Source organism: Suillus subalutaceus (genome assembly GCF_016647625.1).
Source record: "Suillus subalutaceus strain FC151 chromosome Unknown DFJ58scaffold_46, whole genome shotgun sequence".
NCBI lineage: Eukaryota > Fungi > Basidiomycota > Agaricomycetes > Boletales > Suillaceae > Suillus > Suillus subalutaceus.
This window is the reverse complement of record NW_024540295.1, coordinates 214,169-227,271: the sequence shown is the minus strand read 5'-3', so window position 1 is coordinate 227,271 and position 13,103 is coordinate 214,169. Positions and strand designations below refer to the sequence as shown.

Genomic DNA, 13,103 nt, shown 5'->3' with positions numbered 1-13,103 from the left:
CAAAGTTCAAACCAGTTCCCTAAAACCTTCACGGCATACTAAGCGAATACGTGACTCAGCGACGCGTCGCGTCATGGGCCAGACCTACTTAGTGTTTCCTTTTCAGGCATGGTCAGTGCTTCAGATGCCGGCACAGCTTGCAGGCCCCGCAGTCTTCCAGTTCCGATAGCTTTATCGTAGCTGGCCCTCTCATATCCACACCAACCTCCAAACTATAACTTTTCACTGAACAATGCCGAGTGCGTACACAAATTTCAATAAATGTCCATCCTGATGCTCACATCTATCATCAGAATACATCGTCTCTCTTGAGTCCACCGCAGACTACGAGGCTACCAAGCAAACTATCGTGAAGCAAGGTAGGTTCTCAAGTCATCATACCATCTTTATACCTTTCACAAACCCTCAACAGGTGGAACTATCGTAGATGAATCTGCGCGAATTCTTGGGGTTTGGTTGATCGGGCTCCAAATTTCTCCAGTGGCTGACACATCTCTCGTGTAGATGATCACCGTCCAGATGCCTGACGAAAGCGCCGCTTCGTCACTGAAATCATTCAGTAGCGATATCATCTCAGTCGGTGCGTGCCCTCCGCTTTAATCACAGGACGGGATGGTGCTCACTGTTACTCTGTTTGTCTCAGAACCTGACCAAATAGTCACGACCCAGGCAGCCTAATAGCATTGACATATGCAATATGCTGGGAGATGCACAGTGATGGTTTAATGTAGGATATGAATGAGTGAAGACAGATCTGTACAAGTCATTATTCGAGGATGTGGAACAACTGCTAGAACGATTGCAGCCGTTGTGATCTGATAAGTTTCCCTGAACGATCTAAGCGACTTCCCAAAATCCCAATAATAGCACCCAACCTGAGCTGAGGAATTACTTAATGCATAAATTGCGGGGATGATAAAATAAGTTCTGCCGTGGGGAGCGATGAGAAAACGAATGGTAGAGATGTAGTAGCTAACGAGTGTGTGATGTATGGAAGGGTATAGTAAGTCCAGACGATTATCGGTCGAAAACAGAAAACTAGGCGGAAAGTAAGCATCGAGCAAAAGGACCAACTTCAAAGACGGCAGATTAAGAAAATCGTGACAGGTCATGACGAGAAAGATAGCGAAGATGACTAAAGAGCAATGGAGTCGGCATCCCTGGGGACATCCGCAGAAGGCTTGTGGACTGGGAGGTCGATAGAATTTGTACCTTCGTTCGACGCAGGGGAACTGACTTTGAGCTCTGGGAGAACAGGAGGGTCACTTGATATCCCGTGTCGTGCCCCGTCCTCGCCAGTTTCGCTGGAGTACGTAGACGAGGCGCGCGGTACATCAACGGAAGGCTTAGGTGTAGCAGCAATTGTAGGCCTCGACGCAGTGGGCGCAAGGTTTGCCCCTGGGGCAACTATAATGGTCGCAGGAGGCGGGTCAGGGAAATCCCATGAACGAGGGACCATCGCCGCTGGCATGATCCTGGAATACACAATCAGTAATCAAGTGTGTGCTAGACACGAAAAACTTACCAAGTAGCACAGCAGACAACTCCTTTGCCCTTATCGGCTGCCTTGATCATATGCCACTCGGTTTGCACGAACTGAGAGATGTAGCGAACGAACGGCAATACCTCGCGGACTCCGGGGCTGACGAGCGACAATGCAGTCAGCAAATTGAGCAAGGCAGTACCTGGAGAGGCGACTGCACCGAGGTGCTCGATTGTGGGAGGCGGCATGCAGACTTCAAAACCCCACCAGTCTAACAATAATGGATTAGAACATGAACGATAGCCCATGAAATGAAAACACGCACACGTCAAAACAGAGAGACGATCTGTAGGCACGACAACGCCTTTGTGATCCGGCAAAATTGCCTTGCTTGTTGCAAAACCAAGCGCAAGTAACTGCGGGGTTATTTGCTGGAGGCCATCGATGATAGTTTCTGCGCTGGGAACGGCACCAGCCAGCAATCCCGGCGATGATGCTGGCGCACCGAAACCCATGTCTGGGACAGCGAGAAGGTCGACGAGGTGCAGGTTGACCAACGCATCAGATACTGCAGTCGTTGTTGCAGTAGCAACCGAACCAAACTGTACAAAGTGTTGCTCGTGGACTTCCTTGTCGGTCGCGTCAAGACACACTGCATGGATTGGCCCAGTATTAGCAGATCCCGTATCTGTTGATGACGCAGACATTGTGTGCAGGTGGTCAATAATCTTTTTGGCAGATTTTGGCTCGAGAAGCTGCGCTTTGACACGCGCTAGGTCAGATTTAGAGAGTGGCTTTGACCTCTTTGCTCTGCCATCCACCATTTCATGATCCCCCACGATGACGGAACGAACCATAACTGCGGTGTCCATGGTACGCCTATCAGAGGTCTTGGACTGGAGTGCACGGATCGTGAATGCCTTGGTAGCAAGTGATTTCTTGTCTTTTTCATGCGCCTTGGATAGCACGCGAGGCCGTGTGTGAATAGGTTCGGAGTGCCGGGAATGCTTACGCTCCGGCTGAGTAAGTTTTGACTCGGAGCGCAAGAAGGAAAATGAACGGAATGAGAAACGTTGAGGGTCCTTCCCAGTCTTAGCACTGGGATAAGGATTCACACCCGGCACGCCTGGGGTAGCATTGCCCAAGGATTCAGCAGCGGGACCTCGCCCTGGGCTAGGAGGTACTAAAAGCGACTGCACAGATGACTGTGGCAAGTTCACATGCGTGGGCTGCACAGGCGTGAGCGACCGGCTGGCTACTTGAGGAGTAGCCGGATTCGAGGGTGCTCCATAGGCATCTGTGTGGGAGGATTTCGAAACAGACGAATGCAAGGAAGATGATGAGTTGGCTGATTGAATGGAAGCAATGTCTGCGGCGGGAGATGCGTCTGGCACCGGAGCCGTGGGGTTAACTTCAAGATCCGCCTTCTCGACCTTGACTGGCTCTGCAGCTAGTCGCAACCGAAACACGAACACCAGCGGACTTGAGGAAGGTCAACATCGCAATGAAGTTGCACTGCAAGCGAAGGGTGAAAAAAAACTCAACAGAAAAACTCGAGCTAAGAGTAAGAGTAATGACCCTAGGTCACGTAACTTAAGTAGTTAGACGGAGCATGGCCAAGCTTCTGCGTGAGAATGGGGGGCGAGGCTTGAATTACCTTGCTCGCTCAGAACAGGATTCAATGGATTGCACAGGACGGCACTTGTCAGTGACCGGCCTGCATGTGGCAGAAGACAATGGCCATGACAAGCTTGAGAAGTCTATGCGGGGGAAGTTCTCAGGATGAACGTATTCCCACATCAAGAACACAGGGATCGACAGACGAGTAGCGCGTAAATGGAAACTCGACCTCTCATAGGAGGGTCAACATCCAAAACAGAAAATTTGCATTATATATTGCCTGATCGTAAAGATTTACCTCCGGTGCTGCAAGTATAACTGAACAGCCTTCTGCAGCTGGGTATCTCAACTCCGGTGGCGATTAAGCAAAGATAATACAAAGAGGGCCGACTGGATATTTAAAGAACCTAGAAACAATAACAAGATACCAGTGGGTGTCTTCGACGACCCCCAACAGATCCGAGTCCTTCATGAAGTTTTGAGAACAGTATTTTTAGTTGCCTCCATTCCTTCTACGCCACCACTAGGAATTCGGGAGACCACATTCTATGCTGTAGTTCGTGATGCGTGGCCACCCTTTTGTCGCCTTGACGCGGCGCAAGTAATTTTGAGTCTTGACACCTTGAATCAAACATCCTTCGACGTTTGTTCACGGATGTGCCTCTACATTAGGATTATCCGGTGCCATCTTTGCGTTCATTCTCGTCCGCGAAAGTGCCAGTTGATGTCTCGCTGCAGCCTCATCGATGGACCTTCCTCTGGTCGTTGACTCTTACCAATACGACTTGAAAACTATAAAAAAGGGGAGGGTTACATCATTTTCTCACTGTCAGGACTCACTCTCTGTCCTTAGCTTGCATACCATCATTTTTGTCCGGTCAGGTGATATATTTGTATGTTTCCGAGACAGACTCTCGCGAGGCCATGAAGGTTGAATTTCCTTTCTCATGGGCCAGCCTATCGCATACAAACAAGGAGGTTTCCGCAGCACTGACTAGGCTAGTGAAGTCGATCGACCTCATACACCGCAGTCACCGCCCCAACCATATTGTCGCGGCAGGTTTCGAACCAGCCTCCCAGAGCAACAGATTTTGACTCTGTTGTGGTGACCACTTGGCTAAGACCAGTTACATGAACCTCTGATGAAACCATCCATGAGTGAGTGTCAAGGTGTGTTCTGAGAGAAAAAAAACCTGTCGTCCGGCAAGTTTCAAACCTGCAGTCTGGCGATCCAAGAAACAGAATTTGATTCTGTTGTTGCAACCACTCGGCTAAGACCGGTTAAGATGAACCTCTGAGGAACCTATCAATGAGTGAATGTCAAGATGTGTTCTAATGCAAAAAAAAATCCCCGTCACTATAGGTTTCGAACCATGTTGCAGGGGAAACAGATTTCAATTCTGTTGTGGTAACCACTTTGGCCAGGACAAAGTTGAAACAAATCTCCGAGGAACTGTCCATGAGTGAAGGTCAAGGTGTGTTCCGAGAGAGAGAAAATTGTTGTCAGCAAGTTTCGAGCTTGCACAGTCCAAGAGAAACAGATTTTGATTCTGTTGTAGTAATCACTTTGGTTAGAACGCTTCCCAAGTTGAAACGAAGCTCCGAAGAAGTCAGAACTGTTCATGATGGCCGTAATGTCTTGAAGGTGTGATAAGACATTTGTCGGAAGGTTTCAAATTCTTGCCACCCAAGAGAGCATATTTCTAATCTGTTCGAGTGCCGGTTGGCTATGACTACTTATAAGATAGACCTTGAAGGATCCATCCATCAGTGAATCTTCAACCTGAAGACGTGGTAAAAGGAAAAAGAATGTTGAGCAGGTTTCGAACCTGCAACAGATTTCTATCCAGCGGCGACGTTACCACTTGGCTAAGACTGGTCAATGGATGTTACGAGTCGAAGAACATCATGCATTGACAGTAGAATCACATAGGATTAGCAGTCAGTTGCCGACGCAAAATGACTAGTTTGCGTTTAATTCCATGGGACACAAAACATGCCAGGAATAAGCGAGTCGGGCTGGTGCCGGCGCCGCTACGATTTATGATTGGCAGGTACTTGCTGAAGTAAGCATTCCGACCGTGGGAACAAAATTAACTGTTGTCGCTGTTCGTTCCGCATCGTCGGAGCCAGCATTGAGCTTGACTTTTCTCCTTCGACCGCCATGTCACTCGGCATTTTAAGAGCTCCAGGTGAATACCTGTGTTGTGTCATAAGTCAATGTAATTCATAAGCCTCTCGTGCAGTTACCAGTGCCTATAAGGTAGCAGCACTCAGACCCGCTCTCGGGATTTATGGTATGTTCCATCAATTAATTCCTGGCGAACTCTTTCTAAGTTAGCCTTTTTGATACAGCTGCTCGCTCTGTGCACACGTCGAAGTCTGCGCAAGCCCCCGAAACTATACCCACTCCGGTCCCCTCTGCTTCTGAGCCGATCACCACATTGGCAATGCACGGCTCAAATCAACTTAGCCTTGAGCAGCCCCAAAATAAGGCTGGTGAGTATGCCTCATGCACTTCTCACTGAGTAGGCTTAATTGGATTGTAGAATACGTCCTGTCAACATTAGACAAGGTTGTCAACTGGGCACGCCAGGGTTCGATATGGCCCATGACTTTCGGTCTTGCATGTTGCGCTGTCGAAATGATGCACATGGCTGCTGCTCGCTATGACCAGGATCGTCTCGGTGTCGTTTTCCGTGCCTCTCCACGTCAATCTGACGTTATGATTGTCGCTGGTACCCTCACAAACAAAATGGCCCCTGCTCTCCGTAAAGTCTATGACCAAATGCCCGAGCCAAGATGGGTTGTGTCCATGGGATCTTGTGCAAATGGCGGTGGCTACTACCACTACTCATACGCTGTTGTCCGTGGTTGTGATCGTAAGCATTCTTTCATTCTGGTCCAACAGTGGCCCAGTTAATATTTGTCTGGTAGGGATTGTGCCCGTGGATATCTACGTCCCTGGGTGCCCACCAACTGCTGAAGCGTTGCTTTATGGTATGTTGCAACTTCAGCGCAAAATGAGAAGAAACAGGAAGAGTGTGCTTTGGTGAGTTGTACTCTTATTTGTCATGGATCATGCTAATGGCTGCATTCCAGGTACCGCAAATGAGGCTGGTTTGGCTACGGCGTACATAAACTAGCACTTTCGTTGACATGTTTCGTATATCACTCATGGCTGGCGTGCACCGATTCCGTTCCTTGTCCACAATCTTGTGAAGGAGTAGTATGCAGGTACCATGTTTCACCTTCAGCACAGGCAATGAAGTCAGAGTATCAAGTCGTGATAAACATAAGCCAAAGCACCGTGCTTTGTTTTTCCGATGTACACCTTTCTGGAGCGGTCTCTTTGTCACCCACTTGAGCACGTCCTTCAGCTTATGCAGGTTATATTGATCATACTCTGCAGGGGCGACATCCACCACTGTGATGTTTGGATGGGGTGCACAACTGCGATCAAGTGCGCACCTGTGCACGTGGATGATCTACTCCCACCTCACTTTGATGCACCCTGGTTGGGAGGCGGCGCCACCGCGACGGTGTCATGGCCAACACGAAGTGCACCTTACCCCTTAATGAATGTGAAATGGCCGACTCTTCTCTCGCCTGCATAATTAAAAAAGCGCGCCGCACTATGTCACTAGCAGCATGCTACTCGGATTGCAAATTGTGGGCGTGTTTAAACGTTTACTTATCTCACCCGGCCCGTCAGATAACAGATCTTCCATACCATTATCAAGCGCTCGTCAACAAGTTCTTCCCTATCGACCAATACATTATCGATCAAAATTGTTAGACTCAGATCAGTGAGCTAGTGGTGGAGCGTGAATTATGTGGGTGTATTCTCAAACCGGCTCAAATTTAATGTCAGCTTACCTCCATTACTATCGTCTGCAGCATGCACCTTTTGCACACTACAACCAAGAAGCTAGAGGAATTTGTCAATCCTCCGGAATATGCGATACTATCGCATCGATGGCGCGAGGAAGAAGTCCTGTTTGCAGATATCCATCAGGAACATGCGAAAGGCATGAAAGGCTATGCCAAAATAGAGGGATGCTGTGAACAGGCCCGACGTGATGGGTATCAGTACGTCTGGATTGATACCTGCTGCATCGACAAAAGCAGCAGCGCAGCGCTTGCAGAAGCAATCAACACTATGTTTACGTGGTATGAGGACGCCCAGGTATGCTACGTCTACCTAGATGACGTTGCCGACAACGGAGACCCGGGAATCGAATCCGCGTTTGCCAAAAGCGAATGGTTCACCCGGGGGTGGACTCTACAAGAGCTCATCGCGCCCACGAGCTTATTCTTCTTCGACAGTCGTTGGAGGGAGATTGGGAGCAAGAACAGCTTAGCAGGACTTCTCTCGTCCATTACGAGAGTGCATGCCGACGTATTGACTCGCGTAAATGCCAAGTCAGACAAGTTGATGACCACCAGAGTATCCTTCAGCGTCGCAACCAAAATGTCGTGGGCTGCTGGGAGGAAGACAACCAGACCAGAAGACAGAGCCTACTCCCTCATGGGAATATTCAAGGTCCACATGCCTGTTATCTACGGAGAGGGGGAGAAAAAGGCTTTCTTCAGACTCCAACTGGAGATTATCCGTACTTCGCATGACCAGAGCATTTTTGCATGGAGCAATCCTGTCGCAGGTGGTCACAAAAAAGGGATTTGGCCTTTCGCCCTATACCCTGATTACTTTGCCAAGTCAGGAGATGTTGAAGACGTGCCCTCCGACCAATGGATACGTTACAGTCAAGAATTCATTGGCCCAGATGCCCCCAGGCTTGACTTCGCCGCCACCAACGACGGCTTGGACATAAGTCTTCCCTTACGACCTTTCGCGCATGGATCGGACGAGTTCATCGCTCTCCTGAGCTGTCGACGTCGCGTAAGTGACGGAGAGTACCATATCGTCGGTATTCGTTTACGGCGCTCTGTGGTCAATGCCGAACGTTACGAAAGGATAGATGATCATACCCTCGAGGACATCGTCGACACTCGCGGGGAATTCGAAGTCAAACGAATACACATTTCGTATCCGTTACTATCGGATTCATTCAATGCTTTTTTCTTCAGTACCTCAACGTCGCTCTTCATTCAAAACGTCGGCGTAGAAGAGCACGGCTTCTCCGTGATCAATATGGAGACGGCCCCCTCATGTGGCCTACAAATGCACGATAGTAATTTTGTCCTGCTGATGAGAAGACCATTACCATTACCATCACCAAAACCCCCACAAGATCTCAAAGGTTCACATCATCTACTCCGAACCGTGGATTCCTCGTGGTTAGCATCGTTCACCTACCACAACTCAACGACAAAAGAACAGTTTGTCGTCACTGTAGGGGTATCTTGGGTACAAGATGGGGGCCCGTGGCTCCGAATTACCTCAGAGAAGCCTCCTGCCGATCAACTCAGTCGGCTCAAGATCGACTGGATTTCTTACCTGCTCAAAGCAGGCAAGAAAGTGACAGCGTCCGTGAAGAACGGTGGTCATGCTTCTGCTGGAAAGAAGCGATCGATAATGTTCGACCGGTATTCAGTCAACATCACGGTCTATGGTAACCAATGACTCGACGACTGGGAGGTTTAGGTGGTTAGCAAGGGATGGTTACTCGTGTGAATCTCAGCACTGGTGATGAACGGGTGGTGGGTTGTGAAGCAGTGAATCTAAGATCACCCTTGGGGGTAATTTTTAGTGTGTAGGTCCTTAAACCTCATGTACTCGCATAGAAAACTCCCAAGGGTTCCTACGTACTTATAGCTGGTAGGAACCCAGTAGCTGTATGACATTCGATTAGCCCAAACGTGATAAGCACCACAGTAGCAGTGGTGTTAAGAAACTCGATATCCGGATGAAATTAGCTTCAAATGGAAATTTTGATGTACGACGAAGCTCGCTGCTCGTAAGGCGGAATGGTATAAATCATTGCTTTGATGCGAAATTGCACAATCCGTCGGCCGACATGACTATATCAGTTGATGATCTGGATATTCACCAGTATAAAGTAAAATACTGCGCAAGATTACAGGTTTAGTATGGCGTCCTTCGTACGAGAAAACAGGCTATACAGCGCAAGGGAAATACATTTCTATCGCGCGAAGTGAAATGTGGTAATCGAGAGAATAGTGTTTCAGGAGTTAAACTGTGATGCACACCAGTTAGCTCACGGAGAGGCGCGCAGTAAATAAGACACGCACAGCGGTAAGATACGATTCGGCTACCGTGCGCGCGCGCGCATTCAGGCTGAGTTTCATCTCGCTTATTTCCCTGTCTACTTCCTCCATAAATCTAGTTACCGGGGATGAGAGAACGATGTAGAAGCATTCGGATGCCACGCACTGTATGATGAAATCGACGACCTTGTGTTTTAACATGGTCTCTGAATGGACATTCGTAATAAGGAACGATATGTCGTATCCCTGTGCGAGAATTAGAGCACGATGGCCGCTCATATTCGAGCAGTTCACTCACGAGGACAGGCTTCCTGCGCAGCACAACAAAGCTCTCCGCTCTCTGCATCAAGAAACGCGTGAACTTGTGACATAAGATACGCTCGATTTCATCGGCCTGCTTAATCTTAATACTCATGCGTATCGAGTTCACAGATGGCTCGATCAGGACGCGTTCATTCTCATTGCGTGATATGGTCAGTGGGTTCAGGAGAACCTCCTTGGAGCCCCTGCAACCGATCGCCATGAGTACACGCCATGACGACATGAAACATACGGTTATACCTAACTTCTACTTCTGGCTTGTTGTGTCGTTCAACGACCTAGGCCATTGTGAGCTCGTGAATGTGTCAGATAGCATTTCATCATGATTACTTGTGACGAGAAGTTCTCAAGCGTCAGAGCCGCTGTTAAAGTTGATTTGACAGCTGAGAGATACGGCCTGAGCGTGTTCGACTACGGTCCAAGGGCCTTGTCAGCGGCATTGGCCATATATTCTGATAATCGACCTACCATCGAGTCTTAAAGCTTGAAGCTTGAGAGGGAATCTAGAGACTGCGGAGTCTGAATTAATGTACAAGTACATAATAACCAATTCGGAAAGAGCGCGTCTCTTTCAGGAAACGCGTCCTCGTCAAAAAATTTGAGCTTTGTCTCGTCTTAAGAACGACCAATACCACTAATGACTGCCGTCGCTGTTTGGCAAGTTTGCTTATGCTTTAACCCTTGCTATATCTCACTTTTTGCAGGAGCATTGTGTTGACGCCAGGCCGAAAGGAGACAATCGTCCCTCAGGCAGACCTGCAAATCAAAAACGCCGCTCTCGCAGAAAAATTATCTGATGAGTCTGGCAGAACGACCGTCAAGTTAACTTACATAAATCCTGCAAAAATTGATGACGAAGAGGAGGATCAAGTCGACCAAAAGTCTCTAGAAGATGAGATAACCACTGTTCTCTGTTCGCTAACCGCTGGCAAGGTCAGTGGCACGAGACGTTTTGCTTCATTTTAGTACGCGGTTAACGTGCCATTATTGGATAGATTGAGCAGTCAGCATGCGACCTCATCCTTGAGAGCGATGAGGAGTATACCTTTGAGCTCATCGGAAAAAAGTAAGCAATGTTCAAGCTATTATTAGCCAATATAACTCATGCATGTCCCCCATCCAGCACCGTCTACCTCTATGGAAATTACATTGGTAAGCCTCAAGTTCCCCCGCTCCAATCCAGCTTCAATAATACGTGGTATAGACCAGAATGCCAACCAACCACCTTACGATTCTGACATGGAGTCTGACATGGGTGACGAGGAGGCCTACAACCTGGATGATGTCAGCTCGGACGTCGAGGTGCATCCTGATGAACTTGAAGGTCTCGAGGACGATGTCGAGTGAGTACACCACCGTTAGTTATTCTCCGCCATGTATCTAACCGTGCTAGGCGCTTCGAGGAATTGTCAGACCTTGCTGAGGATGAACCAAAGGCAGAAGAGCACAAGCCATCGAAACGTCCTCATGATGACGCCATGGACACCGACGAGCAACCTGCCGAGAAGGTCTCCAAAAAAAAGAAGGCGAAGAAGCAGAAGGGTGAAGACGGTAAGGCAATCCCTGTTGTCGTTGAGGAAAAGGCAGCCGAGCCCAAGGGCGAGAAGGAAGAAGAGAAGAAAGCCGACAAAAAGGAGAAGAAAAAGCCAAAGACTGCTGAGGGGAAGAAGGGTGGCTCTTACAAAGAGCTCGCTGGTGGGGTCAAGATTCGAGATGTGAAAACTGGTGATGGCAAGACTGCTAAGAATGGCGCCAAGGTTTCCATGCGTTACATCGGAAAATTACAGGATGGCAAGATCTTTGATCAGAATGTCAAGGGCAAACCCGTAAGCAGGCATTAGGCTTCTTGCTTGTCGGGCATGTGTTCACTGTGCTGCAGTTCACTTTCAAACTTGGAGGAGGTGATGTAATCAAAGGTTAGCTGCTTTGGTTCGTGGCCTTGTCTTCATCGTTAATGTCATGTTAGGTTGGGACGTCGGAGTCGCCGGCATGCAAATTGGTGCAGAACGTGAGATTATTGTGCCACCAGCAATGGGGTATGGTGCGCGGAAGATGTCTGATATCCCTGCCAACTCAACTCTGATATTTGGTGAGTGGCTCCTCTGTGCGGTGAAGGTCCGGTGGCTCATTAAAATGTAGAGGTGAAATGTCTGGAGATCAAGTAAGACGGTGTCGTACATTCTAGTATGCGGTAGTATACTTGTGGTTCGTGTGGTATATCTGTCAACCGCGGTCATGACTTGCACTGCTTTGCGATCCGCTGATCCGGACACGAACTCATGATTTTGCAGCACAACGGTGTTTGTCTGCCCAAGACCAACGCCAATTGGGAAAAATGACTTAGAACTCCACCCGCCACCCTAAGCCCATGGTGCCTACAAATGGGTTTGTAGGATGGAGATAAAGAGCGCAAATGTCTATCCGCATTCTTCTACCAGTTTGTTATCCTTCTGGTTCCGTCAGGTTCCGTCCCGCTGTATCGGGCACAACCCAACGAGACCGGGCAATTGGGGCAACCCCGAGTCGTGAGATGCCGGCATGATATAATGATACGAAATGTGTGATGGACATCGCCTACCGAGATGCGCTTGATAATCTCGAAGGTAGCGCAGCTACGTCAATCTGCACAAAAAAAATGTGAACCCCGCAAGATCTGAACTCGCTAGGATGATCTTCAATGCTGCATGGCACACGTCCAAAAACACAGATGGCTTGGACAATTGCCGGATAGGTTGAACCTCAATGCTTATGTTACAACTGACTCAATTTTGAAGCCCGATATGCTTCCTTGCCACCCTGTATGAGAGGACTGGAATGACGATGCCGGCTAGTACGTACACAATTAAGGGTGTTGACGTGATTTGGAACGCTCATTCCGCATGCGGTTAATAGGTTGTGTTGCACAGTGTTGGAAAAAAGGAAGAAATATAAAACTAGCCTGTAGTTAGTGGTATATATGATCCGTGTCGCTACGAGGTGTCGAGTGCGCAGAGATCCGGGACGTAAGCATGTCGATCATGATCCTGTTCCTCGGACTCCTCACAGTACTGTGCATAATTGGTGTACAGCACTGCAAATTTGTGTCTGCTTGGCAGGTGACGGTACCGAACCATGCGGACAGCCTGAGTCTACACGAGCGAAAATTTCTTGAACGATCAAGTTGCATCGACGCAGGCGGCAGGAAGTTTTTCGAATCATATGTGGTGGCAGAATGATAGTTCCAGAGGGTGATATAACGCAGAGACTGTTGTTTATAGAACGGTCTCCGTGAGTTGAAGTTGTATAGAGGGCGTGTGGGTAATTAGACCACTTACCAGAAACCGCTCGTGACGAGTTCTTCAGCGGACGGAAGCCGCGAGGCTTTGGGCGGCGAACTGGAACCTTTTCAAACACAGTATAGAAAAGGGTTGGCGATACCAGTTATTGTCGTCACCGATCAGCGCCCGAATTTTTCTCCTCCATTACCGTCGTCGGGTCATACAATTGG

At 48.6% G+C, this 13,103-nt stretch overlaps 6 protein-coding genes across 6 annotated transcripts; 4 read left to right on the top strand and 2 right to left on the bottom strand.

The window, feature by feature from the left end:
- Nucleotides 1-232: 232 nt before the first annotated feature.
- On the top strand, nucleotides 233-760 carry DFJ58DRAFT_745426 (uncharacterized protein; the record flags this gene model as incomplete). Its single annotated transcript, XM_041387389.1, has 5 exons — nucleotides 233-239; nucleotides 294-359; nucleotides 413-450; nucleotides 505-580; nucleotides 644-760. The coding sequence occupies 5 exons, from the start codon at nucleotides 233-235 to the stop codon at nucleotides 676-678; spliced, it is 222 nt and encodes a 73-aa protein (XP_041244435.1). The 3' UTR covers nucleotides 679-760.
- Nucleotides 761-821: 61 nt separating this feature from the next.
- DFJ58DRAFT_785589 (uncharacterized protein) lies at nucleotides 822-3,252 on the bottom strand. Its single transcript, XM_041390043.1, is given in 4 exon segments — nucleotides 822-1,475; nucleotides 1,526-1,754; nucleotides 1,809-2,933; nucleotides 2,953-3,252. The coding sequence occupies 4 exon segments, from the start codon at nucleotides 2,981-2,983 to the stop codon at nucleotides 1,136-1,138; spliced, it is 1,725 nt and encodes a 574-aa protein (XP_041244434.1). The 5' UTR covers nucleotides 2,984-3,252; the 3' UTR covers nucleotides 822-1,135.
- A 1,959-nt stretch (nucleotides 3,253-5,211) lies between these two features.
- Nucleotides 5,212-6,442, top strand: DFJ58DRAFT_683526 (ndufs7, NADH:ubiquinone oxidoreductase 20 kd subunit). Its single transcript, XM_041383261.1, has 6 exons — nucleotides 5,212-5,295; nucleotides 5,350-5,400; nucleotides 5,459-5,602; nucleotides 5,653-5,985; nucleotides 6,041-6,155; nucleotides 6,206-6,442. The coding sequence occupies exons 1-6, from the start codon at nucleotides 5,268-5,270 to the stop codon at nucleotides 6,216-6,218; spliced, it is 684 nt and encodes a 227-aa protein (XP_041244433.1). The 5' UTR covers nucleotides 5,212-5,267; the 3' UTR covers nucleotides 6,219-6,442.
- A 562-nt stretch (nucleotides 6,443-7,004) lies between these two features.
- DFJ58DRAFT_647701 (heterokaryon incompatibility protein-domain-containing protein) lies at nucleotides 7,005-7,751 on the top strand (the record flags this gene model as incomplete). Its single annotated transcript, XM_041381453.1, has 1 exon — nucleotides 7,005-7,751. A coding segment is annotated over one exon (747 nt), but the record flags the coding sequence as incomplete, so codon positions are not given.
- A 1,274-nt stretch (nucleotides 7,752-9,025) lies between these two features.
- Nucleotides 9,026-10,132, bottom strand: DFJ58DRAFT_785582 (uncharacterized protein). The gene is made up of 7 exons (XM_041390042.1): nucleotides 10,085-10,132; nucleotides 9,947-10,027; nucleotides 9,857-9,894; nucleotides 9,594-9,801; nucleotides 9,462-9,541; nucleotides 9,320-9,410; nucleotides 9,026-9,264 (listed from the first exon to the last, which is right to left on the bottom strand). The coding sequence occupies exons 1-7, from the start codon at nucleotides 10,085-10,087 to the stop codon at nucleotides 9,253-9,255; spliced, it is 513 nt and encodes a 170-aa protein (XP_041244431.1). The 5' UTR covers nucleotides 10,088-10,132; the 3' UTR covers nucleotides 9,026-9,252.
- Nucleotides 10,133-10,161: 29 nt separating this feature from the next.
- DFJ58DRAFT_785579 (uncharacterized protein) lies at nucleotides 10,162-12,024 on the top strand. The gene is made up of 9 exons (XM_041390041.1): nucleotides 10,162-10,273; nucleotides 10,321-10,549; nucleotides 10,612-10,682; nucleotides 10,740-10,768; nucleotides 10,821-10,959; nucleotides 11,010-11,442; nucleotides 11,496-11,532; nucleotides 11,583-11,705; nucleotides 11,756-12,024. Exons 1-9 carry the CDS (start codon nucleotides 10,254-10,256, stop codon nucleotides 11,779-11,781), a joined length of 1,107 nt encoding a protein of 368 aa, XP_041244430.1. The 5' UTR covers nucleotides 10,162-10,253; the 3' UTR covers nucleotides 11,782-12,024.
- Nucleotides 12,025-13,103: the final 1,079 nt, after the last annotated feature.

What these genes read in the sequence shown, in the direction of transcription:
- DFJ58DRAFT_785589 (XM_041390043.1), bottom strand. Translation starts at nt 2,983, where the DNA reads ATGTTGACCTTCCTCAAGTCCGCTGGTGTTC. An exon ending in TCGTCTCTCTGTTTTGACGT is followed by an intron (nt 1,755 to 1,808) that starts GTGCGTGTTTTC and finishes CATTATTGTTAG; the next exon opens with ACTGGTGGGGTTTTGAAGTC. An exon ending in GTTGTCTGCTGTGCTACTTG is followed by an intron (nt 1,476 to 1,525) that starts GTAAGTTTTTCG and finishes TGTGTATTCCAG; the next exon opens with GATCATGCCAGCGGCGATGG.
- DFJ58DRAFT_683526 (XM_041383261.1), top strand. Translation starts at nt 5,268, where the DNA reads ATGTCACTCGGCATTTTAAGAGCTCCAG. An exon ending in ACCCGCTCTCGGGATTTATG is followed by an intron (nt 5,401 to 5,458) that starts GTATGTTCCATC and finishes TTTTTGATACAG; the next exon opens with CTGCTCGCTCTGTGCACACG. An exon ending in TGTTGTCCGTGGTTGTGATC is followed by an intron (nt 5,986 to 6,040) that starts GTAAGCATTCTT and finishes TTTGTCTGGTAG; the next exon opens with GGATTGTGCCCGTGGATATC.
- DFJ58DRAFT_785582 (XM_041390042.1), bottom strand. An exon ending in TTGAGAACTTCTCGTCACAA is followed by an intron (nt 9,895 to 9,946) that starts GTAATCATGATG and finishes ACAATGGCCTAG; the next exon opens with GTCGTTGAACGACACAACAA. An exon ending in AAGCCAGAAGTAGAAGTTAG is followed by an intron (nt 9,802 to 9,856) that starts GTATAACCGTAT and finishes GATCGGTTGCAG; the next exon opens with GGGCTCCAAGGAGGTTCTCC.
- DFJ58DRAFT_785579 (XM_041390041.1), top strand. Translation starts at nt 10,254, where the DNA reads ATGACTGCCGTCGCTGTTTG. An exon ending in ATGACTGCCGTCGCTGTTTG is followed by an intron (nt 10,274 to 10,320) that starts GCAAGTTTGCTT and finishes CACTTTTTGCAG; the next exon opens with GAGCATTGTGTTGACGCCAG. An exon ending in TTTGAGCTCATCGGAAAAAA is followed by an intron (nt 10,683 to 10,739) that starts GTAAGCAATGTT and finishes TCCCCCATCCAG; the next exon opens with CACCGTCTACCTCTATGGAA.